This window comes from Dysidea avara, chromosome 1 (genome assembly GCF_963678975.1).
Source record: "Dysidea avara chromosome 1, odDysAvar1.4, whole genome shotgun sequence".
NCBI classification, from domain to species: domain Eukaryota; kingdom Metazoa; phylum Porifera; class Demospongiae; order Dictyoceratida; family Dysideidae; genus Dysidea; species Dysidea avara.
This window is the reverse complement of record NC_089272.1, coordinates 32,012,878-32,040,600: the sequence shown is the minus strand read 5'-3', so window position 1 is coordinate 32,040,600 and position 27,723 is coordinate 32,012,878. Positions and strand designations below refer to the sequence as shown.

General features: G+C 35.8%; 1 protein-coding gene across 2 annotated transcripts; it reads left to right on the top strand.

Moving 5' to 3' along the window:
* On the top strand, positions 1-27,693 carry LOC136261924 (exoglucanase A-like). 2 transcript variants are annotated; one of them, XM_066056021.1, is made up of 9 exons: positions 1-272; positions 8,930-9,253; positions 11,929-12,189; positions 16,586-16,924; positions 16,974-17,024; positions 17,091-17,147; positions 24,145-24,213; positions 26,659-26,790; positions 27,191-27,693. In XM_066056021.1, exons 1-9 carry the CDS (start codon positions 188-190, stop codon positions 27,457-27,459), a joined length of 1,587 nt encoding a protein of 528 aa, XP_065912093.1. In that variant the 5' UTR covers positions 1-187; the 3' UTR covers positions 27,460-27,693. The 2 variants fall into 2 exon arrangements, with proteins under 2 accessions (XP_065912093.1, XP_065912099.1); XM_066056027.1 differs by lacking the exon at positions 24,145-24,213 and having other exon boundaries at positions 3-272.
* The last annotated feature ends 30 nt before the right edge of the window (positions 27,694-27,723 follow it).

Genomic DNA, 27,723 nt, shown 5'->3' with positions numbered 1-27,723 from the left:
GATGACCCGACCCGATTTCAACGCTGATATGTATGCTCACGTGATTGTACCTGTGAATTCAGCAAACGCTTCATCTGTTCATACCTGATTTGAGTGAAGTTCTCCTTCGTCCTGGGTGTTGTGTTAGTTGTATACCAATTCCTGGAGGGTGAGAGTGAGAGGTATTAAATACTTAGTACGAGTTACTATGCACGAAACATTCCGCGAGAGGCAGAGTACTTTCTTTATTTTACTGATCTTATTTGACACACTCGGCAATTCTTTGGCAGAAGGTACGTGATCAGAAGTAGTATCCGTGTTTATTGGGCTAGTCTACACCTTTGTGGTAGCTATTAGAAATGTCCCGAGAAATGTGCTGTCACCCGTGAGCTAGCTAGCTAGCCAGGACAGTTCACGTCCATATTAAATGATGATGGTCACTTAAAATTAACAAAGGGTCTGACACTTTGTACCCGAAGCATAGCTAATCAAGTCACTGTAAAAGTGGCCAATAATCCGCACTGTCATTCTCAGAAACCTTTCTTCAAAATCACTGAACGAATCATCTCCTATGCATTTTCGGATTTTAGTGGTCTTGAAATCACTGAAATCATAACAAAATCATGCTTATTTTGAAATTTCATTTAGAAGTTGCAGACTGCTTGAAATTAACAAACTATTGATCTAGAGTAGGTTGGTTACATGTTACATATTACGTAGCACAAAGTGTGATGAATTGGCTGTTCTGGATTACCTTGATGGTGTACAGTGTGTAATTAAAATAGGTATGTACTTAAGAAGGTTTAAACCAGATTATTGCTGGAGATTTTATTATGAAAAGTGCAACAAACTGTGGACTAATGTTGTCTAGTCTTCCAACGGGTGGTAATATATATAGCACCTGTGGTAAAGGAAGCAATAATCCCTAAACCTGAATTGGAGAGCAAAGTCTGTGTCATCATGATATCTGTTTATTATCAGCTAATCACTGAATGCAATTTGGTTAACACTTATAAGGTTTGTAGGCTTTAGTAAATTGAGTGTTTTCATTCATATTAGGAGATGACTGGTTCATTGTGGTAGTGAGCTAATACTTAAGTATAATCAGAACCTATGTTGTCAACACCTGCCTGGCTTGCTGCTAGAGTATAGGAAATATACATGCACTCTGCTACTTTTCTTTTTTGACTATGTGTACGGTATCTTGTCTCATAATGATGGTTACGTATCTACTGTATAATAATCCCACGGGGTTTTTCCTAAAAGAATAAAACTTTCCCATATACTCTCTTTATGTTTTACTGCATGAGCACTTGTTTTGTACTATTACTCAGCAAGAACAATGAACCAACTTTGTTTCTAGAGCTAAGGTTCTTCATATTGAAATAGCCGATAGTCATGGATACTAAGTACTGTATGGTTGTTTTAACTCATTGAAAAGACATTAGATCTAGATTGTAATATTTCTCTAGTAATAATTTGGCAACCCAGAACAGGTGGTTACTATTAAGCTTTTGACAGTATTAAGCTTTTGACAGTATTTGACTGTCAGGTGTAACTAATTACTGGACTGGACTACTGGACTGGAACACTGGACTGGACTATTGACTGACTTATTTTTGGTTTTTACACGTTCTGAGGTTGGATTTATTGAGTCTTGCTAGCTAAGGGCCTTCAGAAAAGTTGCAGTGTGCTACTAAAATGATGAGTATGAGGAGTGGAGTAAGCAAAAACTGACTTTTAGTGATTTCACCTCCCAAGTTCTTCTACAGTACATATACGTACCTATACTCCTTATTAGTATGCTGCAGGGAATGTGCTTGTTATGGTTAACCAACAATGAAGTCTTGGAGCTGAGATAGTAGCAATGCGAATAAATTTGGTCACATATTATTATGCCAACCAGCACGGTTAAGAACCAATGTGACCAAATTTGACAAAACAACTGAAGGCTTCCACACACATCTGACTTTTAACGAGCTGTAACTGGACTACTCAGCAAGCTAAAATTTTCACAAAGTCCTTCCATATAGCATAGTACAATACCAGGTATACTCCTACTTTGAGTTATGGTACTTCAAAGTCATAAAAGTGGATGTGTGTGGAAGCCTTGTGTTGTCAAATTCGATCACTAATCATGATAGCAGAAAATCCCTACAGTTGTGTATATTGCATGTAGGAATGAATAGATTGTTTTAGGAAGGATAGGTTGTGTCTTACTGTAGTTCAGGATGCAGTGAATCATAGGTAGCACAAATATAGTAAAATGATTTTTTGGTTAGCTATTGCTATATATTAGAATCTACAAAACACAATACTAAGAAGTGTATAAATGCTGTAGAGCATAACAAGTTGTGAGAAGTCAGTTTTTGCTTATTCCACTCCTCACACTCATCATTTTAGTAGCAGACTGCAACTTTTCTGAAGGTCCTTAGTTAGCAAGACTCAATAAAACCAACCTCAGAATACATAAAACCAAAAATATGTCAGTCCAGTAGTCCAATCCAGTGTTCCAGTCCAGTAGTCCAGTCCAGTGATTAGTTACACCCATGCCTGTCTCATTGGAGTGTATGAATATTCTTTGCAGTTATAAGGATATTAATACCTGGATAAGCAACTAGCTAACCACTAAAGATGGCAATATTCAGTAGAGTGATATTTGTGTAGAATTGTTTACAATACCCCTATGATTCAAGATTATTATTGCTTGTGTTGCTCGATCTAAAAATTATAGCTGTACCAACCATACCAATAATTAGAAGTGTGCGATATATTGAAATAATTTTCAATATCGTTATCGTATTGAATTCGATATTGCAAATGCTGCTTTTGATATTTTATCAATTAAGAGATATTAATCAATATATATTATGTGACCAGGTCTGCAAAAATAGGGCACGTGGGCACAAACTTCACCCTACCACATAATGTCTCATATGTCAGTAATGGGATGGAATATTTTCATTCTGTAACTTGTATTTAAAGCCAACTAAATGTTTAATACATGATGAAAATTTCATGGCCAAGCGACAGTGGAATACAAAGTTATGACTCATCACAAAGTTAAAAAAGTAGACAATTTTTTCTGTGCCCACATACCCTATTTTAGCAGGCCCGGTCAAATATCGAGAAAGATTTGATAAACTTACAGTATTTTGGTCTATGATTGTGCAGTTGCACTAAAAATGAAGGTCAGTTCTGTGTAATTTAGCTATTTTAGGCCAGGCAAACTTGATTGCTTGTTTCTCATCCACAAAAATTTGGATTTCCATGTGGTTGGGAGGTCATTTTTCATTATTCATTGTTAAAGAAACACTCCAAATCAAGCTGTCTGTAACTATATAGGTTAGCTAAAGCCTTTTAAGAACTAGTACTTTCATTTTACCACCATTTCTGAGGTGTAAGGGACATTTGCTGTGCTGTGAAATGATAGCCAGCCTTCTTAGCATCAAAATACGTAGTGTTGCACCGATATGAGACTTGGCCGATATTCCGATAACCGATATTGGATAATATTTTCAAGCCGATAAATGTAGCCAATCCGATATGGTACTGCAAGACTATCTTCTACCAAATTTTACTTTTTAAAAGCCAATTTAGTTCATTTATAGTGGCAGTAGTTCTGCAACAATAGTTGACATTATATTTAAACAATAATAACAACATTGTAATGCAACTCAAGGTGTTTATTAATTAACATCGTTTGAAGCACACAACCTTGCATTTCCCTATATATGAAAACATATATCTGTATCTGCTACTTTTTCCATCATGCAACCGATACGATGCCAATATACAGAAATAAAACCAATATTATGGTTTTCCCGATAACCGATCCGATTATCGGTGCAACACTAAAATAAGTGTGCATGTGTTTGATAACATCAATAATGAAATTAGAGGCAGTGGGATAAAAATGTATGCAGGTGAACAATTAAACAAGTTTACCTGGCCTTAAGAGCTTCTCTACCAGTTTCTTAGGCTTATTAATAGTGCTGTGTAATGGTTTTAGTGAATCTATTGTAGTTAAAGCATATTTATAAATAACAGCTGCCCACACATTCACATTAATTATCGAAACCAAATCAATATTGCAATATTTACTGATAATCCATCGATTTTCAAAATCCTGATATCGCACACCCTACCAAGGATTCACCAATTATTTTATTTACCAAGTTTTAATATTCTTTCCCCAGAGTAATGTACTCAGTATAGTGCCTAGAATATAGTTATACGTAATTACAGTCCATTTGCACCTGAATTAATGTAGCTAATCAACTTATTGTCTTAAGAATGACTGCAATGTGTCCGTTACTTAATATAAAATTATGTTGCTTAACTTGAAAAGGTGGTATCTTGATGTTCTTTGTAGTTTTATCATAGATTATTATAATCTATGGTTTAATTTGAATGCATGCTTTTTTTCTTTATATATGTACACACTACTGTTTATGATGCCTCCATGTGAAGAAGGATGACTTAGACACCTTTAGTTTCTACGGTACACTCCAAAAAGAATTATTATGCTCTAGCAGCCAAACTTGTACCTACAAAATGTTTACAAGTAACATCTCTGACAATATCAGAATAAAATGTAACACTGTTGGAAAAATCTTTGTGCTATAAGCGAGCATGAGTCTAATTGACTTGTAAGATGTGTACATGCACTAACTTCTGTCTGAGTCCCTTCCACCAACAAAAGCTAGAACTGAACAGATGTACTGCATGCATTTTAACAGTCAATTGCTTTCTTAGAAGAATCTTGAAGAGGAAGCAGAGAAAAGGAAGAAATAAAGAATTAGTAATGAAAGTAGTAGAGTTGCAACGATACAGTGTGTAGACATATCAATATATTGCCTCTGGTGTATCACGATGCAGCAATATATTGTACGATACAAAGTGGAGTCTAAGCAATGGTCTATGTTGTTTTTAATGTTGTATTTTTGTTTTTTAAGAGAAATCAGTGAGCTAATTTTTCTTTGAGAAACATTACATGCTACTCAGTTTAACCACAATGTACAATAATTTGATTGTCAGCCATGTTAACCAACCATGATATGTCGATATATCATGATATGCAATATATCGATACGGTTTGACTTTGTATCGATGCAGCGATATTGTCTTAAAATGATACGATACGCGATATATTGATATATTGTTGCATCTCTAGAAAGTAGCTAAGCATTTTGTGTCATGCTGACTACTTGGAATGTACAGTAGTTAGTGTAAATCATATTCAGCTTAACTCTGATACATTGTAGTTGAAAGCTAGGCCGAATAACCTGCATTGGTGCAGTATAATATTGTAGTAATTTTACTGTATTGCAGTAAACCCTCTCCCCTTTCTAGGCTTGAGCCAATTGTGACCATATTTTGGAAAACCATACATTTGGGCACATGCAAAATTTGCAAAATTTGTGGGAATCCTCAATTGAAAATTTCAGTGATTTTTTAAAAATTAACTTTTTTGCATATTCTGATAAAGCAACTATTAAGCCTTCTTGCTGTGAAATTTCACATCCATAGCTTCTTTATTCTAGGAGATATACTCAATTATATCAGGCCATGTAGTAGTTTCACAATGAGTAGGACAGCAGTTATCTTACAAATTGGGTGATTTGTTCATTCCCAAAATCAAACATTTTCTTGTCTTTAGGCAATAATACAAGTAATTTAATTGAGGAAAAGCACAAAGAACACATGATTAAACTCTCAATGATCTCTTTTCATCCATTTTAGATTGTGAAAAAGGAGATCTTTGTCAACAAAGTGATTTGTCATCAATTTGTCACACCTGATCACTATACACTTCTATAAACTGATAATGAAAAGTTAGTTTGTTATGTATTAGATAGTAAATTAGCCATATCTTTGGAATGCTTCAATGTATCATCACAAAATTTTCACACAATGTAGATAACCACTAAGTGCTTCATTGTAGCTATAAAAAAGAAAATTGGTCTATGTGCCCAAATGTATGGTTTTCCAAAATAGGGTCACAATTATGCTTTGAAATTAGCCTATTATACTTTTGAGCAGTGCTCAAAAATTCAGCCTATTGTGCTCAAAATTATGCTTTCAAAATCAAGATTATGTCTAGAGTTTGCTCTCTTATTCGAGTATATCAGTCTTTCCTGACTGCTGTATTAGAGTGAGTGACTGCTCTATTAGAGTATCTTGATTTTTCACGAAGTGTAAATAATCAGCAAAAAGACAATAAAATAATAATATTGCACATTTTCTTGTTATGAAATGCAGTATTAAAGCATAGTGTGTTTATGTTTTGCTGTATTTTTAGCATGCGCATTGCACATTTAATTAAAAATCTTGAAAATCATATTATGCTGGCATAATGCTTAATGCTTTTGTTAGCCTATTATGCTAAAAAATATGCTGGAATAATTGACACAAGCTCACAGCAAAACTCAAGTATGGATACTAAAAAGTACTGACTGATACTAACTCTGTATTTATTGAATTTTACTCAGTATCACTCTGTCTTGGAACAATTTTTTTTCAAGTAAAGCTTAGCCAGATGCAAAACTAGATTACTAGTCATAGTAGTAGACCATTAGTGTGCAAGTTTTAACAGAATTTGAATAATGGTCCCAAGATGGTCCCAAGACAGAGCAATACTGAATAAAATACGGAGTTAGTATCAGTCAGTATTATTTAGTATCCATACATGAGTTTTGCTGTGAAGCCTATGGCCCTTTCTAAAAGAAAGTGCACAATTATAGTTAAGTAGACAATTCAAGTTAGTCAAACACAAAGCAGCAAGTTAGAAAACAAGCTTGACTCATACAGTATGTATATACAAACCCAATAGTTGAGTTATCAAGTGTTTGTAGTGTGGTGCGTACACTAATATATGGGTCCATTTGTATCATGAGAGGGGCTATGAACCTCTAGCTGGATGCCGGTAGTTTATGCCACTTAGTCACATTTAATTCATTATAACTAGCTAGTTATAAACAGGGCTGTTCATAATGCTATTTCATTGCCGATATACTGTAGCTGTATATGCATTAAATAAGTGTTCTAGGTTTATGCTTCCACTCAAGAGTCAGAGGCATAAGTGTGAAGCACTTTGGATAGTCATTGCTAAGTAATATAGCAGTGTGATACATATGATTCATAGTGCATTTGACAGCTTTACATTGTGTCTCTTGTAATAATGTATTGCACAACTACTGTATAAGCCTGAGCCTAATGTGCTCAAAATTTTACCTATTATTTTTTCCAGAATTTCCCAAAATTTTCTCCTGTTATTCTTTTTTATTCTTTTACCTAGCTAGCCTATTATTCCATAATAATGCTCACTTAGTTTCTGTAACTATAGTCACTTAATTCTCAAGATGCTGATGTAAGTAGTTTTGTCAGAATTAATTAATTAATTAATAGCTAGCCATAAATGAAGCATTCCACCATACACATAATGGTTATAGCCATTACAACAGATGTAAAATAGCTATCGGGAGTATAACAAAAGAGTTTTCAATTATCAGTGTATTAAAGCTGTAGCTATAACTACATGCTAAGTTTACTGGATAATGATATCAATATGTTTGTTGAAATACTTAAAGAAGATACACTGGTATAAGATGTACAAGTTTCAGAATTGCAAATAATCATGCAGTCAAATCCCTGATGCTGTCTGCAGATTGTTAACCTGGAAGGATCTGACTGCTCTATTAGAGTATTTGAGCGTTCTGTTAGAGTATATCGAGCTTTTAGAGGTTTTTCAGTTCCTTTCAGCCAGTACTCGTATAACAATGCCAGCTATCTATCATTCTTAGTAGTTTAGTACTTTCTTCTAGCTAATCAAGAATAGGCATGCCCTTTAATTCCACTGATTATTCCCATGGAAGTCTGATAATTCTAAAATTATGCCTGTAACCATTCTATTTTTCCAGAATTATTCTCACGAAATTGGTGACCTATTATTCTCATAATTATGCCGGCATATTAGGCACAGGTACCTTGTACCTTTGAACTTCAGGCTGTGTGGTGCTTGTAATAGTACACAATTTTTCATGTGCTGCAACTACTAACAACACTGTAGTAGTTGTAAACTGACTCACAACTGATATGCAACACGGGAAGCCTACTTTAATCCATCCATGCATTTTAATGCTAAATATTAAAGTATTTGATAGTTTCTTTTTTTGAGTACTTTCCTACAAGCTACTTGTGTATGTGAGTGCATGTGAACTGTAAAAAGAGGGTTGTTATGATAGCACCAAATTAGGGTGTCAAGCACACTGTGCACCACTGACACCCTTTCAGCTTTTTTAACATCTTTTGGGGTGCCACCCACAATAGAAAACTCAAAATTTATTGAAGGGTTGTTTCCACAGTTTCTTTTAATTGTGGTTTTCACTGGCAATTTTGTGGTGCAGAATTAAAAGGGTGAGAGATGACAGCGGTTTCACCCAATGGAAGCTTTAAAAGTTAGTATAGGACATCAAGGGTGTCACTGTAGTACCCCACCAGAGTGTTACGCAATACCCCACATGAGTATGTTGTGTATTAATAAACTGTAAAATGGGTGTGACTTTTATAGAACCAATTGTGTTGTACCTAGCACATCTGCAATCATACAGTAGTACTGAAAAACGGCAGTGGTATTGTAATTGTTATTACTCTTTATGGTTATAATTCAGACATGTTTGTTAACAGTTATTTTGAAAACTATACAGCTGGAATTTTTCAGTAAATGTTGCCATTAAACATGTGATCATGTGTCAATGAATAAATCCACTAATATTCATAGTTGATTGTTTATACAATCAACAGACATCATTTGTGTAGTTTGATGTGTATTATAATGTACAGTACATAGTTGTGCTTGTACATTAGTTATATTAAAGTCACATGTAGCACCATTTGACTATTTTATAAATGTACTATTATACATACATAATAAAGATGTTTATTTCAGTGACAATAACAGTTCACCCAGCTAATACCACAATATGTACTGGAGAATTTGCTGTATTCGAAAGTGAAGCTGAAGGAAATTTTTCCGTTATTCCATCTGCTAATATAGTGTGGAAGAGATATATAACACAGAGTGGTGTTTATAAACGTTTAGAAACAGGATCAGAGTACATAATCTTTGAAGGTTTCAATGTTCAGCGTATCAGACTGACTGATGTATTAAAAATAAAAAATGTCACAACTGATGATGAAGGATGGTATGTGCTTAAAGTAGGCAGTGATGTGATGAGCAACAGAGCATACCTGAATGTCATAACAATTGCAGGTATAGTTTCATATGAACATAGAATAGAAATAGAAATTACATCATTAATCTTATAACTTACAGCAGTAAGGTGCATAATGTATTGTAATTTATTTTGAAGTGTGGTGTGACATGTGGCACATTCACAATTACTTTATGACTGATACTATACTCTGTTCACATTCACCTGAACCCTTGTTTCTTGTTAATAACTCTTGTTACATGGGACAGCTGCCCAAACATTTAGTAGCACTGTGAAGCCCTTCAAATGCTGGAACTTGTAATCAAAAAAGTGCTTTGATACTAGCAAGAACAAGTGAGTTATGAGGCTTTAGAAATATCCCATACATTTGATATGGACGATTTAGGCACGCAAACATGTTTACAACATGAAAACATGCTTGTTCTAGTACAAAACCATTGGGAGTGAACACATGTTCACCTCTTTGATATTACTATATTTGGTGGGGACTCAGGTGAACGTATAGTGCACTGTACATGTATATATGTGCAACTATACATAACATTAGTTCTACGATCTTCATTGTGATGCATAGTAGACAATGTTGCACAATTATGTGGTACCACAACATCACCAGCTATTTCATTGTTTGATTGGTATATATGCATAATGCAGTAGCTAATTATTTGATTTACCAGATTAACATAATTATATGTACATTTGTTTTGTGGTAAAGTACATACTGTATCTCTATAATACAGTAGTAAGGAAATACACTTTTAGTAGTTAAAAAAGTTCACAGTTAGAGTACAGTGGTACACGCTCCACAAATTCAATGAACACAAAATTTATACAATTAACTGTACTGTTTGTAGCACTGTATAACAGGTGGAATGTAGCTGAAAACAAAGTAGAATGGCCATTTTTGCTTTTTATTAATTGATAACAAGGGCATACGTTCAGTCACTGAATTGATTGCAGAGGCAGTTCTTATACAGCTAATTCTTTGTTTTATACTTCTGTAAGTAATGGGTGGAATAAAGCTGAAGTGGAATGGCCACTTTGTGTTCCAGTATTAATTTTGTTAGTCAGAGTGTGAATTCAGTCGTGCAGAATATATAATATTATTATGTGGTGCCATTTTTCCTTTGGTGTGGTATGCACTACTGTAACTGTACATGTGTTGTAAAAGTAAACAAACATATGTAAGGAAAAATTACATTTTAGTAGAGATATTGTAATAGAATTAAAGGCTATGAAAGTAGGAAAGCCATCTACACTTGCAATACTAGTGGACATTTACTATTTCCAGGCTGTGTATGACTGAAGCAGGAATTATAATGTCCACTAGTATAGCTGCAGGTGTAGATAATATATCCCTTGTTCATGGCTATCATATGTACCTGCTGAAAGGTAAAATTTCTTAACTTTTTCTTTCACTTATTTTCTTTCACTTGTATATACTAATTTTGAAGCAAATTTATACACAAGTTAAACTTCTGTGTACATACTGTTGTGTATAGAATTCATCATGGGCGGCGGAAAGGGAGAGGGACTAGGAGGCTGAAGCCCACCTCGGTCTGCTGAGGTGTGGCTTAGCCCCCCCTCAGAATGGTATCTCGCTGAAATTATCCTTCTTGGATTGGGGCTTAAAACCATTGATGTACTGTAATAGAATGCTCAAGTAGCCTAATAGAGCAGTCAAGGCCTTCATAAAAATGTGTTCCTAAAAGTATTTAAAAACAAAACAAATTTGCCTACTGCAGGAGTCGAACCAACTATCTCTTACTCTGAGAGTTGATGTCTTAACACTGTACCTAGTGTTTCCAGGTGGCTACAGACTGTTTTGTACTGCTTATAAATGCTATATGTTCATTAACCCTCTAATTAAGTCAACAGCTAAAAGCTTTGCCAAAAGACAACTGCAAATAGCCTGTTTCCAAAATGACTAAAAGGTAGGCCTGAGCCTATTATGCTTTTGAAATTGCTTATTATGCTTTTGAGCATTGCTCCAAAATTTCTCCTATTATGCTCCAATTATGCCCAGTTGCGTTCCATTATGCTCCAATTATGCCCAGTTGCGTACCATTATGCTCCAAATATGCTCATAAAATTGTGTCTTGACTGCTCTATTAGAGTACCTAATGCATCTGTGAACGTTCTATTAGGATATTTCATTATGCGGTGACTGTTCTATTAAAGTATATTTATCTTTAACTAATCTTTTTTCACAATGTAGCTGTAAATCTGATTTTTACAATGTTTGCACACTATCCCATTCTGCATCATGCAAAATAGGCAGACTTTCAGCTTCTCTGATAACCAATGCACAAAAATTTTGCCTAATATGCTGGCACATTATGCTGATGCTTTTGGCTTCCTATTATGCCCCAAATTATGCTGGCATAATCGGCGCAGGCCTACTAAAAGGTGGTGTTTTAGTTAAAACACTTCAAATTGTACCTATAAGATTGCTATAATTAAATTGATTTTGGTGAACTTTGAGACATTGAGAAAGCTAAAATGGCTACAACTCCCCCCCCCCAGATTCCCTGCTGCCAGAGTTTCTATACTCTGGTTAGCTCCCTCTCACACCAACTATTACCTACACCACTGGAACTCATACATATGCATTACGATGAAATACTATATAAATTAACTATATTGCTATGCCATAATCTCAACAGACACATACTATAATCTTATAGCAGTACTGTCTATTGATCATCTCCAGATATTGTACCAGTCATCTTTGAGGTAACCTCTATTAATTCTTCAATGTTCACTGTTTACTGGAAATCATCAGTTGTCAATGACAACTATACAGTAATATGGACTAACCTACATACTGGTGTGATGTACAACAGGACAGTTCCGGGGAATACAAACAGTTTCACTGTAACAGGATTGAGTGGTGGTGTAAACTATAATGTGAGTGTAGCTGCTGTGAACAGGTGTGGAATAATAGCAACTAGTGATTCTGTCACTGTATATGGTGAGTACCTGTACATATGGATTATTATATTGTAATGGCAGTTAAAAAAATTTAATATAGCTGTTGAGTTTAAACTTACTACAAATTATATGTTTTGTGTAGAGAAATGTATGTACATAGTTGTGTGAACCCAGTGAAGTACAGCATTATATTTAGAGGTACGTAGATGAAGACAGAATTCCAGATGTATCCTTTTCTCAACACCTTTACTACTCAGCAGAAGTTAAAACTGAAACAGATTATACTTCTTCATTCATTCCAAGCGAAAATAGGGCTAAACTGCAGTATATCTTATATGGTGCATTTGCCATTTTGCAATGAATATTTTCTCAACATCTCACCTCTGTATGTATACTAATGTACCAAAAGTTACAGCTGAAAATTTAAGCACCTGTAGTTTACTTGAAATCCATTTCTTTGCTCTTCCTACTGTATAACATTGTAATAATTCTAACCAACTCACTATAATAGGCTGAACCTTTGGTAATCCATTCCTTGGACACTGTATGTATACAGATAATGCTAAGACAATATTAGGAAATTAGATTCAGCAATTTTTTTGTGTGGGATTTGCTGAGATAGTCACATTTATGGTATAAAACACTCGACATGATTAATGCTTTTATGATAAAAGTTTAACTGCTCCCTAGGCACATTACGTACTTACATACTAGTGTCCTACTTGCCAATTAATGTGGCCAGGAGGGGACATACTGTTAAGGTTGAGAAATATAAGCTGCTTTGGTGAAAGCAACTTAGTGGTCTTTCCCACAGAAGAAACTTGTCATATCATGCCATGTTTAGTATCACTTCTATACCAAGGTATGTTTCTGTTCCTGTAGTCTCTGCACACATTTCCAGGTATCAACGGTACAAGGCTTTGAACTCCTTTGGTCATTAGAATTAAACAGAATGGTTTGTAAGTCACACCCCTGGTTTACACACTGCACATTATTTTCCTTAGTTACAACTTTGCTTGATGCTGGTGTTTCTGTTCTTGTACAGTAACTCTGCTTGGTTGTTGTATAGCAAAACTATTTGTCTTTCAAGCTTTAATGTGCACTGAATACCACAAAAATGCTATGGTGCCTGGTGTATGATACAGTTGATTGACATGTGCTATAGCTACATATAGTGATATATGCTGTAGCTGTTTACTACGCTTATTGTAGGGCATTCTACAGTAGTTGCTCTATTTCCACTGACAGCTGCTTTTGTCACTTCCCAATTATTCATTAATGCAATAGCTAGCATCCAGGGGAAAGGTAGATGCAAGTTCCCCTGGAAGGCCATCTTTCTACTTAAATTACTGAAAGAGAGTCATTGCAGCTTGATGTTTAACTATACCACTTGTACCACCATTGAAGATTGAAAGAAATGTTGTAAAGAATGATTTAAGTTAAAATTTCATTACAAACTTATTCATTTTACTAATTGATGACAAAAACTTTTTTTTGTTTCAAATAATTTCATATCTAGTTACAGTATTGTATTTTGTATAAAAAGAAATTGAGATACTTTAGTAGAACAGTCACTACTTGTGAGTCATAAAACTTAGAGTACTTATATACATTTGAAGTAATTATTCTTTTCATCTGGTGGCCGTCTTGGTATGTTACAGTCTCAGCTTTTAGTAACTCTTCTCAAAGAAAAATTGCTTTGATAGACCAGGCCATAGATAAGGGTAATGGGGCAACTTGCTTAAATTGTAAACAAACTTAAAGGGCAAATAATGTCATAGTGTTAGAACCTGTAATTTAGTATAAATCTACGTAGTTACCATTACCAAATGCATGGCCATAATTTCATCTGCTAACATGGCTGCCTAGCAAAGATTGCTCATCCAAATACATCTTAACCACACAGGACGAGCATTTCTTAAACTCCGCTACTATGTAATATCAAATGCTTGAACTTGTGAAGGTCCTTTTCTACTTGTTTGGCTGCACACCACCGGTCAAATAGCACACCACCTCATACATACTAGTCCACTAGTCAAACATATTCAAATAGCTACTTGACAGCAGTGTTAATTAAATAATCTGTTAATGAATTGTGAATATCATTATTTTACCCTCAGTGTGTATTTATCTGAGAGGTTTAAGGTTACACTTTTATGGTTTAAGGTAAACTGACTCAATTACTGGTCTGTCACAAAGCTTGGACTACTGTGAGAATAGCTATTAGCTGTTACCAGAGTGTATTTTTCCCAACCTAATGACAAAAGAAAACAAAACATGCAAGCTGGCTTGCAAAACTATGGCAAACTTAATGTACTTTTATAGATCTTGTTTTGTCAAGTTTATAATTTTATCTGTATGCCTCTAGCACCAATTACTCATTATGTAGATTGGCATATCATAATCTGAACACTGCTCAACTGTTAATGCTGATATACAGTCAGTGTTGGGCAAGTTACTTTGTAAAAGTAACTAGTTACATATTACATATTACTTGCAACTGAACTATTTAGTTACAGTTACATATTACCCATAAAATAAAGTAACTGTAATAATATTACATATTATATTACTTTGTGTCCACAGCCTTAAGTTTTCACGTGTGAAACTACCACTTTATCACGTGACATGATTGCGTTGTTGGACAATATGCAAATTTTGGTTATAAGTAAGAAGCTGGTGAATAAGCTTCATTCAGTAGGCCTCGTTACTTCGTTGTGGCTAGGCGTTACTCAGAGGATAACTAACGAGATTAGTAACTTCGTTACTTGTAGTAATAATATTACGTAATATTAGACTCGTTACAGTGACTATATTACTTATGTAACGCGTTACATTTGTAAGTAAAGTAGCTTGCGTTATATTACCTGTTTTTATAGCGTATTTCGTTATATTACTTTGTTACCACAAAAGTAATAATATTACGTAACGCGTTACTCCCAACACTGTATACAGTATGTCTCTGGCTTTGTGGCCCACCACTGCACTTGTAACAAATGAGTCCACAGATCCTTGGGTTAGGTAAGACTCTCAGCAACATTTTTTACAAACAATTATATTTATTAATTCCCATCTCCCAAAAGGAGGAACAAATCTTATATATTTGCTATCAGAATTTGTTGTCTTGTCAACAAGTGGGGTTGTGTGATGAGCTATGGGTTGTGCTTCAATTATACACTGCAGGGGCGTAGCCAGCCAATATTTGATGGTTGGGCATAACATCAACTTAACTACACACACAGGAAACACGTTCACTTTCATGTGAGACATTATCAAAGAAAATATGAAAAGTATATGTACACAAGGCCTACAGCTACCTATGCTATAGTGTGAACAAATGCTGCTTGCATGCATGCAAACATTTACTAGCTATATGCTATTCTGTTAAACTTGTAGGGCAGGCATCCACCGACAATCGTCGTAGCTGAGCATCACGTGACATCAAACTGCTGAACCTACAAGAACCAACAGTGTAAACAGTTCATCACATATTTACTACAATCAACTGGCAGTATAGTTTACAGACCAGCCACCACAACGATATGTAACGGCTTTTCAAGTAAATGCCACATGGCCCCAAATGAAGGCTGGGGATGCTAATTTATGAACTACGGGTCTTATTACAAATATCCGCATGCCAATAAAGCTTCGTCCCAGACTTATAGTAGCCAATATACATTTTGCATGAATCTGATGTAAACCACAACTCGGTTAATCAGTACAAATTGTGCACGTGACACTTTATAATGACTTGACCTTTTCTCCATTTCCAGCTCCATTTGAATATTCCATTATTGTTATCTAGAAGAGTACGTTTCCTGTTTTCTTTCATTAGCAGTGAGTTAGGCTATACGGTACTTTCCTTATCAAAAAAATACGTTTGACAAGTCCATTGAAATGACTTTTGCTGCCAGCACCATCCACACTGAATCCTACTGACAATTATGACTTAGAGATACAGTACTACGACTATAGTGAACCACGCTTCGACTCTATTTTAAGTTTTGAATTCAAACCGCGCCAAGGAGGGTGGCACGTGTATCTAATTATAGGGACTTCCCAAGGGATTTTTCGCGTAATGGATCACGAGATACACCATCTATCTCGATCCCTTCTTCGTTCAACAAATGAGGTACACATTTACGCTTTACAGTATTAAAGTAGGGTTGTTTTGTGTGCTGCTGTGAATCCTTGCGTGAATCTTAAGCTACTTGTGATGGTTGGGCAAGAAACTGTGATGGTTGGGCAAGAAATTGTGCTGGTTGGGCAAATGCCCACCCATGCCCACCCTTGGCTACGCCCCTGGTACACTGTGCTGCCATTTCTTTTTCCTATTATTTCTGATCAGTTTTATAGTTGTGTACAAGTAATGTATGAGATTATTAAAGTAGTTGTCTTTTAAATAAGGTATTCACATAGTACATATCTGCATACAGATACATATACACCTGATAAACCAACAAACATCAGATTTTCACCAAGAACATCTAATTCCTTTGCTGTGCAATGGGACGAAGTGACTGACATGTTCCCAGTCACTTATGAAGTTAGCTGGTCTGATGGAAATGGTGACAATGGAACAATTGCTACCAACCAGACATCTTGCACTATTACTGGACTGACCTATGACACAACTTACAATGTAACTGTTGTAGCCATTAATACTTGTTGTGGAGCTGGACCAACCAGTTATACTGTACTAACAACTAATACATCTATGTCAATGGCTCCTATGCAACCAACTACAACTGTCACCATTACAATACCACTTATTGGTAAGTGGTAACGATCCTTATGTCTACTGTAATTATTGTATGATTACAGAATGCATGACTACTACTACTACTACTACAACTATTACATTGTCACCTACTGGTTAGTACTTACATATGCATACTGTATATAATACTGTATTAAACACAACCACATTATTACATGTAGAATGCATAGCTACAACCAGTGGTATGGTGACAACCATTTTAGAACCAATTGCAACTGGTGAGTGGTATTGCTTCTTGTATAGATGCATTGTATGCTGTACAGCACATTCACATACAAAAAGGCCATATAATTATTTCTGTGTCATAAGCAATAAGGAAAATTGGATTACTGTGTTTTGGTAGCGATCAAAAAAGATAGCTGGTTGGCAAGTGGCTACAATACTATGTACCTTGTACATGTATATGACTGTAATTGTTTAGGAAGTACAGAAATCAAAATTATATATAGTGTTTTAATGTGTTTAAGAATCCAGTACACTACTAGTGTATTTTTGGTACATTTCAGAATATACTGGAAATGAAATGCTGATCGTATATACTGTATATGCAAATACTGTATATGCAATGCTTTTCTCACTTGAGAAGACTTTACAAAGGTGGTTGAAAGAAAAGGGTAGATACAGTCCTATATTTGTACGATCCAATAAACATTACAATTTAAGAGATGATCCATTTTAAAAACATTTTTACAAGAGTACAGAGAGTATACTGGGGGACAGTAGGGAGGGGTAGGTGGGAGGGGGGTAGAACAAGCCCATGTAATAATGTTGTACAAGAGCTTTGCACAAGGATTGGAAATACGTTGCCATTATGAAGTAATAAGATTTACAATGATGGTGATGTGTGGCGGTCACAACTTTCATGTATAGCCTAGAATACCCCTTCCTTGTAGTCAAACTTGGATAAGGAATAGTTCATAGGCTTATTCTTTTAGCCATTTCCACTACTCTGGCTTTCGCTAACTCCATCATCCTGTGGGCTTCTAGTGCCACTTGTTTTTGTACTAACTCAATCTTTAATTTACAACTTCCTCCTATCCTGTGACTCCTTGAGTTTACCTCGTTCCTCCAGCAATGCTAGCTGCATGAGCTTGAGAACTTCCTCTATATGCTCCTCTTCTGCAGAAAAGTCCTCTTTCCCCTGAAAAGTAAGCACACCAGAAACCACTTCACCAATTTCACCATCACTTGGTGCCGGTGATGCTCATGATGAGCCTGTCATCAAGGATGGAACTGACATCTCACAGTCCACTATCGGTGATGTTCTCAATGATGCTTCCCTTGGGACAGGAAGGTGAAGGAAAACACCATCCATGTCTGGCAAAGACAATTCCTCCCCTTCCTGTGTCTTAGTGACCACCACTTGAATATTTGTAGGATCATGACTTGACTCACACAGTCTCCCAGAGATCATCATTAGTAGTTCACTCCCCGTAGCTGAAGCTGGTAGTTCCAACCCTTAGCAAGTTGTTGTATATGACACAGTTTTAATCTCTTAGATGTGAGGGGAAAGGTAGTTGTAGTGCTAGTAATACTGGTAGAGGAGGTAGCACTGGTAACAGTTTTCCCCTGCTCCATCTTCCTTAAAACTCTTTCCTTATTCACTACCTCTTCAAAGCCAGGTAAGCCTTAAGTCTAGTCTCTATAGTTTGCTTTAGACTCTACAAGCTAAAGTATAATCTGGCCTTTCTTTCAGATTGGTGTCGTCTTGCTGATTGATACTACTTTATCTTGGTAGGACCTTCACTGTAGCTTATAAGACTTTTCCTTGTAGTTAAACTTGGATAAGGAATAGTTCATAGTCTTATTCAACATATCTTTCACAATGACTTGGTACTACAACTACAACTAAAACAGTTAGAGTACAGCATTATACAGTATATCCAGAGTTCATTTGACCCATGACCTTAGTATTACACTGTTTATTATTTCAAAATCATTGTTTATTGTTAGTCTCATAATCAGTAGAAATCAGGTGACAGTCAGGTCTCTACACATGTTAACATTGTTGTTGTATAATCTATTACTTCACCAGGTACAGTAGTATTTAAAAATAATTTTTGAGTGCTTTGTAGTGCATGTGGTCTTGTCTTACCCCCTAATCTGAAAGATTTTTTAAGGGGATAACTATATAGACAAGTGTAGTGTACACAAGGCTCACATACTGTACTGTGCTTACATTGTAAAAAATCAGAGGAAGAAACAGGTTGATGCAGAGAGGAAAATCAAAATAATTATTTGTACATCAACATTTTTATAGTACACTTACGGGTAGGAGGAGGGAGTATATAAGTAAAAAGAGTACTCTCTGTATGCTTGTGAAAATTCTGGATGATCGTAAGTAATTTAAGTATTTTTTCTAGCTATCCCAGAGTTAGTGGTCCCCAATACCATTGATTGTAATTATTGAATACAGTATCTGTATGCAGTACTGTAAAGTCATAATCAATTCAAATTAAAAATTGCTATGTAATTGGTCTGTAGACACTGTATGTGGATTAACCATCACAAGAATCTCTGCTGCTTGTCACAAGAAATCATAGCAAAGCCTCCAAATGTTTGTAACAAGCACATGAAATACTCTAGTAGAACAGTCATATTTTGAGAGGGTATATATTCAACAAAATTGAATGGTATCAAATGTGACCCGCTGAGCAAAAACTGGTCGTTTTCGCAAAATTCTATTTTGCTATAAAAATGTATTGAATCAACTGGGTAAAAATATGCGTGCTGCATAAAAACTTTACACACATTTCAATCACTTTGGTATGTTTTATCGATTATGTAAGCACCTATTTGCCGTGTTGTTGCTGTACAAATCAAGTTTATTCCTGTTCCAACTGTCTAACGCTATAACTCAAAGACCATTCATACAAAAGGCAGAAACCTTAGCTGTCCATCTACTTTTACTATAGATAACAGAGAAGCAATAAAATGGAGAGTATAATGAAGTAAAAATGCTATGCATTGTGAATAAAATTGCCTAAAAGAAACCTCGAATGGTGTCTGTATTACCACACCTATTTATTACAATACATGTACTTTAAATGGAATTTATTGCACCACAATAAATTGAAGTTAACATGCATGCTGCAGATGTAGGAATATATAAGAACTTGCATATAATTGCTGTGACCAGAGAGGATTATATTAACTAATTTTCGTAGATCTGACATTATGTCAGATTAAAGTCATAATTGATCTGACATGATTTGACATTGTACGGCAATGCTTAGCAGCATGCATATAAGCATGCCCCCTGAAAAGAATTTAGGATTTTCAAGGCTTGGATGTGAGTATTTTGATACCCAAGACTCCATGCACTACATCATTGTTAAGCCACATACATAATAAATCTGTAATAATAACATCATGATGATTTGTGCTGTAAAATGTTAATAAATGAACTAATATCCATTTGGTTCCACATGGGGTACTTTGAGATAATAAGTCAATTTCTAGAGTTCCTTGGATACATATACATGAAATTGACAAGGAGAAAACATCCTGGCTGCCTGGCAGACTCCTGTAAGCGTTCGAGCGTTAATCGATCGGATGGCTGCAGGTTCGAGGCTGCCTAGGTGCAGTCATGGATTTTTTCTCCTTTCTCCACCTATTCAAACAGACTTTCAGTAACAACTTTCAAGAGGCTGTAGGACCAGGTGTCCTACAGACCTTCAGCACTTGTGCTGTAAAGCCTTAATAAATAAATAAATGATTTGATATGAAATTATCCGATGTGATGTTTTTTGACATATATGTATATGAAATATACTGCAGTACATTTAAAGTCCCTTTAGAAGCCGCTTAAACAGTGTGCGAACATGTGGTAGAATGGTGCAGGTTGCACTTCACCGAAACTGCAGGTTCAATTTCCCAAGTTAGACAATTTTTTCACTTTTTTTGGACCTTTTAGGTGCACCTTTTCAGAAAATCTTTGACTGCTCTATTAAAGTCACTGACTGTTCTATTAGGGTATATCAATCTTTTTAGCGGAAAGTGGTCGGCCATCTTTGACTGGCTCAGTAGGTAATTGGGTGGTCTTCAAGCTAATTGGTCGATAAATGTCCAATGGTCGACCATTATAATCCACTCTGGCTGTGACCTAAGTACACACTATGATCTAAGGGTGCGCCATGACCTACAGTAAGCGCACAGTAATGTTGAAATGGTTTCAAGCATTATGTAATTTGTAAACTGGTTAAACAAGTTTGGGTCATGTGACACACCACAGTGTTGAAAATTGAATTGCCTAGTTAAACCAAAATGTAATAGACAAATTTCATAATAAATCACGTGACGCCCAGATGGGGCAAGCTCGGTTACATGGCTACCACAAATTGTGGTTTGCAAGGTGGTTTACAAGGTGAATTCCCAGCAACTGAAACAGTTTGTACTCCAACTAATTCGTGGACAGTTGAAGCATTGAAAAAATACTTAAGGGAACGCGGTGGTAGTATTAGTGGAAGAAAACACGAACTTTTGGAAAGGTAAGCAGAGACTACTTCTCTTAAAATAAACTGTACGCATTGGCTATTTTTGGTTCCACACAAGTAATTATGAAACCCGTTACTAACTAGCAATATTTGTACTCATTAAGGGCGAGGTTCTACCACCATAATGTGGAAGCAGCGAAAGGAAAGTCCAGGACAGCAACACCTGTTGGCAGTGTTGTAGCTAGTCATACTTCTCCACCCGTTTGACCTGCAACTGGTTGGTCCACCTCACCGACAGAATTCCCAATTGTTACAACAAATGTAATCCTGAAACACCTGCTGAAGACCAGAAAAAAAGTCCCTGGTAAAGAATCATTGTATGTTATAATGTTATTTTTGAGCTCTTGTAGGTAGTGACAATGTTGTTGTTGTACAGAAACCTCTGAGAAGTTATGATTTCTTTTTCTGGGGCTATTTGCATGAAGTTGAGATCCACAAGGAGGAGGACATGTGGTATGTGCAATCAAAATGTTGGGCATCACAACGGAAATCTGTGAAATATAATCAGAAAGTAATGATATCAAAATTGAAGGTGTGGAGTACGCAGCCTGTTACTCTTGTCCAGCAGGCAGAAATGGGGGATTTTGCCAGCATGTTTTTGCTCTACTACTTGTTCTTGAGAAATATTGTCTCAAGACGACAGAAGTAAGTAATGAATTTCCAGGCCCACAGTCGTGTACATCTGTAAAACAGGCTTGGGGACCAAGGAAGCGTGATGTTGATCCCAAACCAATTATGTAGACAACTGTTGAGCGTGCAAAGGGTGAAACAGAACGTTAAAAAATGGCTATAAAATGCACATTGTATGAAGCAAGAGATGAAGTGACACAAGAAGTAACTACTGACAATGTTAAAACTTTCAAAAATTCATTAGAAACAAGTAGCCGTTTGTTTAGTATTTTGCCAGAAGTAGATACTGATGTTACATTTACCAGGACTCAGTTTGGACTAGTACCACAGGGCAGTTTACTGTCATGCCACTTACCTGTAATGTCAACACCATCTGATACTCAACCACCTGAACTAGTTACTGAACAATTATCCTATTCACAACCACAGACAGTCATTGATGATGGCAAGCAGATGTTACCCTTTTGTGACAATGTAAATTGTATACTATTGCCAATGGCAGTAATAACACTTAATGAATCACATCAAATAGAGCAAGCAACACTAGGACAGCATAACTGTGATTTGTGGAAAGAATACCATTCCATTACTCTTACTTCTTCTAACTTTAAGTATAGGCCTGCGCCTAATATGCCGGCATAATTTTGAGAATAATAGGTCATCAATTTTGTGAGAATAATTCCGGAATAATAGGATAGTTACAGGCATAATTTTAGAATTATCGGACATCCACGGGAATAATCGTCGGAATTAAGGGGCGTGCCTCTTCTTGATTAGCTACCTATAAGAAGGAAGTAAGCTACTAAGAATGATAGATAGCTGGCTGAAAGGGGTTGAAGAGCCTCTAAAAAATCGATATACTCTAATAAAATGCTCAAATACTCTATTAGGGCAGTCAGATTGTTTCATGTTATTACAATCTGCAGACAGCATCAGGGATTTAACTGTATGATTATCTGCAATTCTGAAACTTGTACATCTCATACCAGTATATTTCTTTAAGCCTTTCAACAAACATATTGATATCATTATCTACTGAACTTAGCATATAGTTATAGCTATAGCTTTAATACACTGATGATTGAAAATTATTCCTGATAGCCATTTTAAGTCTGTTGTAATGGCTATAACAATTATGTGTAAGGTGGAATGCTTCATTTTTGGCTAGCTATTAATTAATTCTGGCAAAAGTACTTCTTATATCAACATCTTGAGAACTACGTGACTATAGCTACAGAAACTAAATGAGCATTATTATTACTAAATGAGCATTATTATTACTAAAATGGGCATTATTTTGGAGTAATAGGCTAGATACAAGAATAAAAAAAGAATAATAGGAGGATTTTTTGGGAAATTTTGGAAAGAAAAATAGGTAAAATTTTGCGCATATTAGGCTCAGGCCTATTTAAGTGTATTTGTAGCCGAGAAAAATCTATATCAGATTCATTTGTGGGTTCTTTACTAAATCCCCCTGACTTGAGTCACTTGCCTGCAATACAGCATGGTAGGTACTATGAAGGTGTGGCAGCTAGTTCATATCTCGCAATGCATGTGAACAATGGATTCCTATTTCAATGAGAACTTGCGGTCTAGTATTGCATACCAAGTACAGGTTCTTGGGTGCCAGCCATGACCATCTAGTCAATGTTAATGGAAGCTGGGGACTACTAGAAATAAAGTGTCCATATTCAGTCTTTGGACAGACACTCACACAAGCATGCAGTAATCCTCACTTTTGTTGTAAACTAGTAGAGGGAAGGCCACAGTTGAAGCAAGATCACGAATACATGTACCAGATTCAAGGTCAGCTTGCCATTACTGGAATAGAATGGTGTGACCTAATGGTATGGCTTGGATTTCTTCCAGCGCAGATGCACATACAGAGGATTACATACAGCAGTACTTTCTGGGAACAGTATATGTTACCTACCTTGCATTCTTTCTATTATAATGACATTATAACATATATGCCTTGAAATGTTTGTATTATAGGTATATATACAGAAACACAAGTAAACTTGGGTTGTGAGTATATCAGTTAATGTATATGTATAATAAGTTTATGTGGGTTCTTCATCAATAATAGGTCCAGGAAAGTTTGTCAACGTACAGCTTACTGTCCAAATTTGGTTGAGAAATCCAGCAGTTACTAATGGTATCACACCTTGTAATATGTTGTAATGACACTTGACCTGGCCTATAACTGTTTCCACATGTATACGAATCCGTGCAATAGTTTGTAGAAAGATCAGTTGGAAGAAGTTACCTTGTAGAGAGTTCAGCTACAAAAAAACCATTCTGTAAAAGAGCTCAGCTGCAAACAAATCACCTGTACAGAATTCAGCTACAAACAAATCACCCTGTAGAGATCAGCTAGAAGAAGTTACCTTGTAGATAGTTCAGCTACAAACAAATCACCCTGTAGAGAAATCAGCCAGACGAAGTTACCTTGTAGATCGTTCAGCTACAAACAATTCACCCTGTAGATAGAGCAGCTAGAAGAAGTCAAACAACCAATCTGTAAAAAAAGAGTGTGGCCCTCAAAAAGGTAATGGTGAAAAAAGATGTGAAATCCAAGGTGGCGGGCAAGAAATGGCTGTGATGGCAGGTTAATGATAAAAATTTTAATAACGACAATTCAGGTGAATTTTGTGCCAAGACCAAGTGGCACAAAAATTCACCTGAATTGTTGTTATTAAATTTTTTACCATTAACCTACTACCATCACAGCCATTTCTTGGCTGCCACTTTGGATTTCACATCTTTTTTCACCATAGCCTTTTTGAGGGCCGCACTCTTTTTTTACAGCTTAGCTGTTTTGGATTAGATATTCATTAACATAACGGTACCTTGATAGTTACACATAATATGTGCAAGAATACATATAGTTTATGTAAACAGTTTAGACAGTAGACATGACAATGAACTACAGTGAGGTTGCCTACTTTATTAGAGTATCTCAGTCAATTGTATCTATGACTTTTATGTATGTTTTCTATAGCTACCCTATATTTTTGTAGCACTCTAGTAGAATGCACATGCACACATAGAATGTTCTAGAACAATCTAGAAATAGATCTATGAAATTATATTCCAGAGCCGGAGCCCAAAGATTTTGAGTGGTCCGGCCATCCATGGACTACAGTGGAGGTCATAGTTATGCACACTACATTTTATTGATCTGATGTGATTTTAGATTATCTGCTTTCATGTGATACTCAACTGCATGTGCTAAGTACATACAGCATGCCAAGCTAGGGGGTCTGGGGGCATGCTCCTCCAGGAATTTTTTTGAAAATAGATGCTTTGAAATGGTATCTGGAAGCTATTTTACTTGCAAGGCCTCTTTCTCCTTTTTGTTAATACCAAGGATATATCCTCGTAATTTTGTACTACAGTTTTAGTGTCATATAGAGCAGTCATCATCATAATATACTCTAATAGAACAGTCATCACAATACTCTAATAGAGCATTCGGTATAACCCTGGCACTGTTTTACTTAGTCTAAACCATTACATCTATGTTAGTTGACTATCCTCAAATCACTCAAAAGTATCCGCATGGCACTACATTGGGCTAATTGATCATGCATGTCATGCATGCATCCCAATGGTTTCTGTATCTCAAAGAACTAAGCTTTTACAAATTCAAGTTGCTGAAAAGTTGCTCCGGCCCTGATATTCTGGTGTAGAACTTCTTTTAATTTAAGTGAGATGAGCAACCGACAGCCGTGGCAGAGTGGTGAAGAGTTTAAGCATCTAGGTGTGAAGGTCCTTGTGTCGAACTCTGAAAATTTTATTTCGTACACAATTTTTATTCTCAATGACTATTCTATCTCTGTTTCACGTGGTTGGTTTTTGCTTTATATCCTCTTAGCTAATGCTCTCAGCATTTTTTAACCACAAATATTTTGTGCTATTGCAATGGCCAAACTATCTGCATATCAACTTTTAACTTGTTTCTACAGTAATTTTCCCTGCAGATGCGACAAAAACTGAACTTATACTTTTGAAAATCACTCATAATGTTTTGCCACTTTTACTAATCTGTTTACGAATTGGAAGATGTATGCGCTATAATGCTCTTTATACCCTCCAAATTTGAAAAAAGCTTGTGCAAGTTATGGTAATTTATTATTAAATGGTGCAAAAAGTAATGTGGAATTAAGATGAAGAAAAATGCCAGGAAAGCATATCTCAAAGATGGTTGGACCAATTTCGAACAAATTTGGTTTGAAAGATGTACCACCCCGAGGGATGTTGCACACAAACAATATTTCTGTTCACCCATTACTGAGGTGCAAATGCATGAAAAAAATTGCATCATCTTGGTTGCTATAAAATACACTCATGTCTGTTGAGGAGTCCAGACATATTGACTTTCCATGGCCACATGGCACAATATTGTGTGTTCTGATACAGTATATATTGAGCAGTATATCTTTTGGAATAGCTTTATGAATCAAAGTAGCATGCTACGACTGTGGCTATGTACATGTGGTACATCTTTAGAAGGTAGTTGCATGTGTGTATTAATGTTGTGCTCATTTAAAGTTCTAGCTACTTAGTAATACATAACAGCCATAATGTATTTACACAGGAGGATCAAATGGTGGTAGTGATACCAACACTGGAGCTATTATAGGAACAGTAGTTGGAGGAATATGTGGAGCTATTGCAGTAGTAGTGGTGATTGCTATAGTGATCTACTATTGCTGCTGTGGAAAGGATAGTAAGTAAAGTCAGCCACCATTATTTTTTTTGGGACTAAATATATGTATAGAAATTGAGACTTGTAAAGGAAGACGAAAGACATGTTGTAATACATAATCTTTTACCCAGTAAAATATCAAAAATTTTGACCTACATTTTTTGCAGGATGCGTTGTGTATATATACAGTAATAATTGTGTACAGTTCTGTATTTACTTGATGGCTCATTTGTCCAATGTAGTCATATTTGTAATTGCACTACTGTATACTTATGTAACACACTGTATGTATTAAATACCATGCTTTAATATTTTACAAGACATTAAGGGCCACCATTGGTACTGTTATGTACTTTTCACATTTCTATAGATTTCATATTACTTCAATTTTATTTTAGTATCCATCTTTACACTTTCACAGGTTATTCAGTGCCAATGCAAGCTGTTGCTCCACCATATGAAACTGTACAACCTCCTGCAGCATCTGATAAGGTACAAATGGACACCAATCCAGCCTATACAGTGCCAACAACTGGTACAATAAAGATGGAGGAAAACCCAGCATATCAAACTATAACAATTAACCCTGGAGGAGGAGGAGGAGCTGGTGGTGGAGTTAACTATTATGAAGATATCATTATTGATAAAAATGTGAAAATGACTCAAAATCCTGCATATGCTGTACTATAGTAAATCATTATCACATGCTGTGTACTTTATTATGCAGCAGTGATTGTTCATGTAACTACAGTATTATCCGAACAATTTAGCTACATAATTTTTGCACATATTCGTCCATTTTGTAAACTTGTCTCTGCCTACATTTTTTCTTTCAGATTGTATACTGTATAACTATGTCGTCTGTATCTGTATTGGTGCCTGTAACACACATATCTTTGTACAGTATCTGGATGATCACTTTAACTGTCTGTCTGACATTTCTTAACTTACATT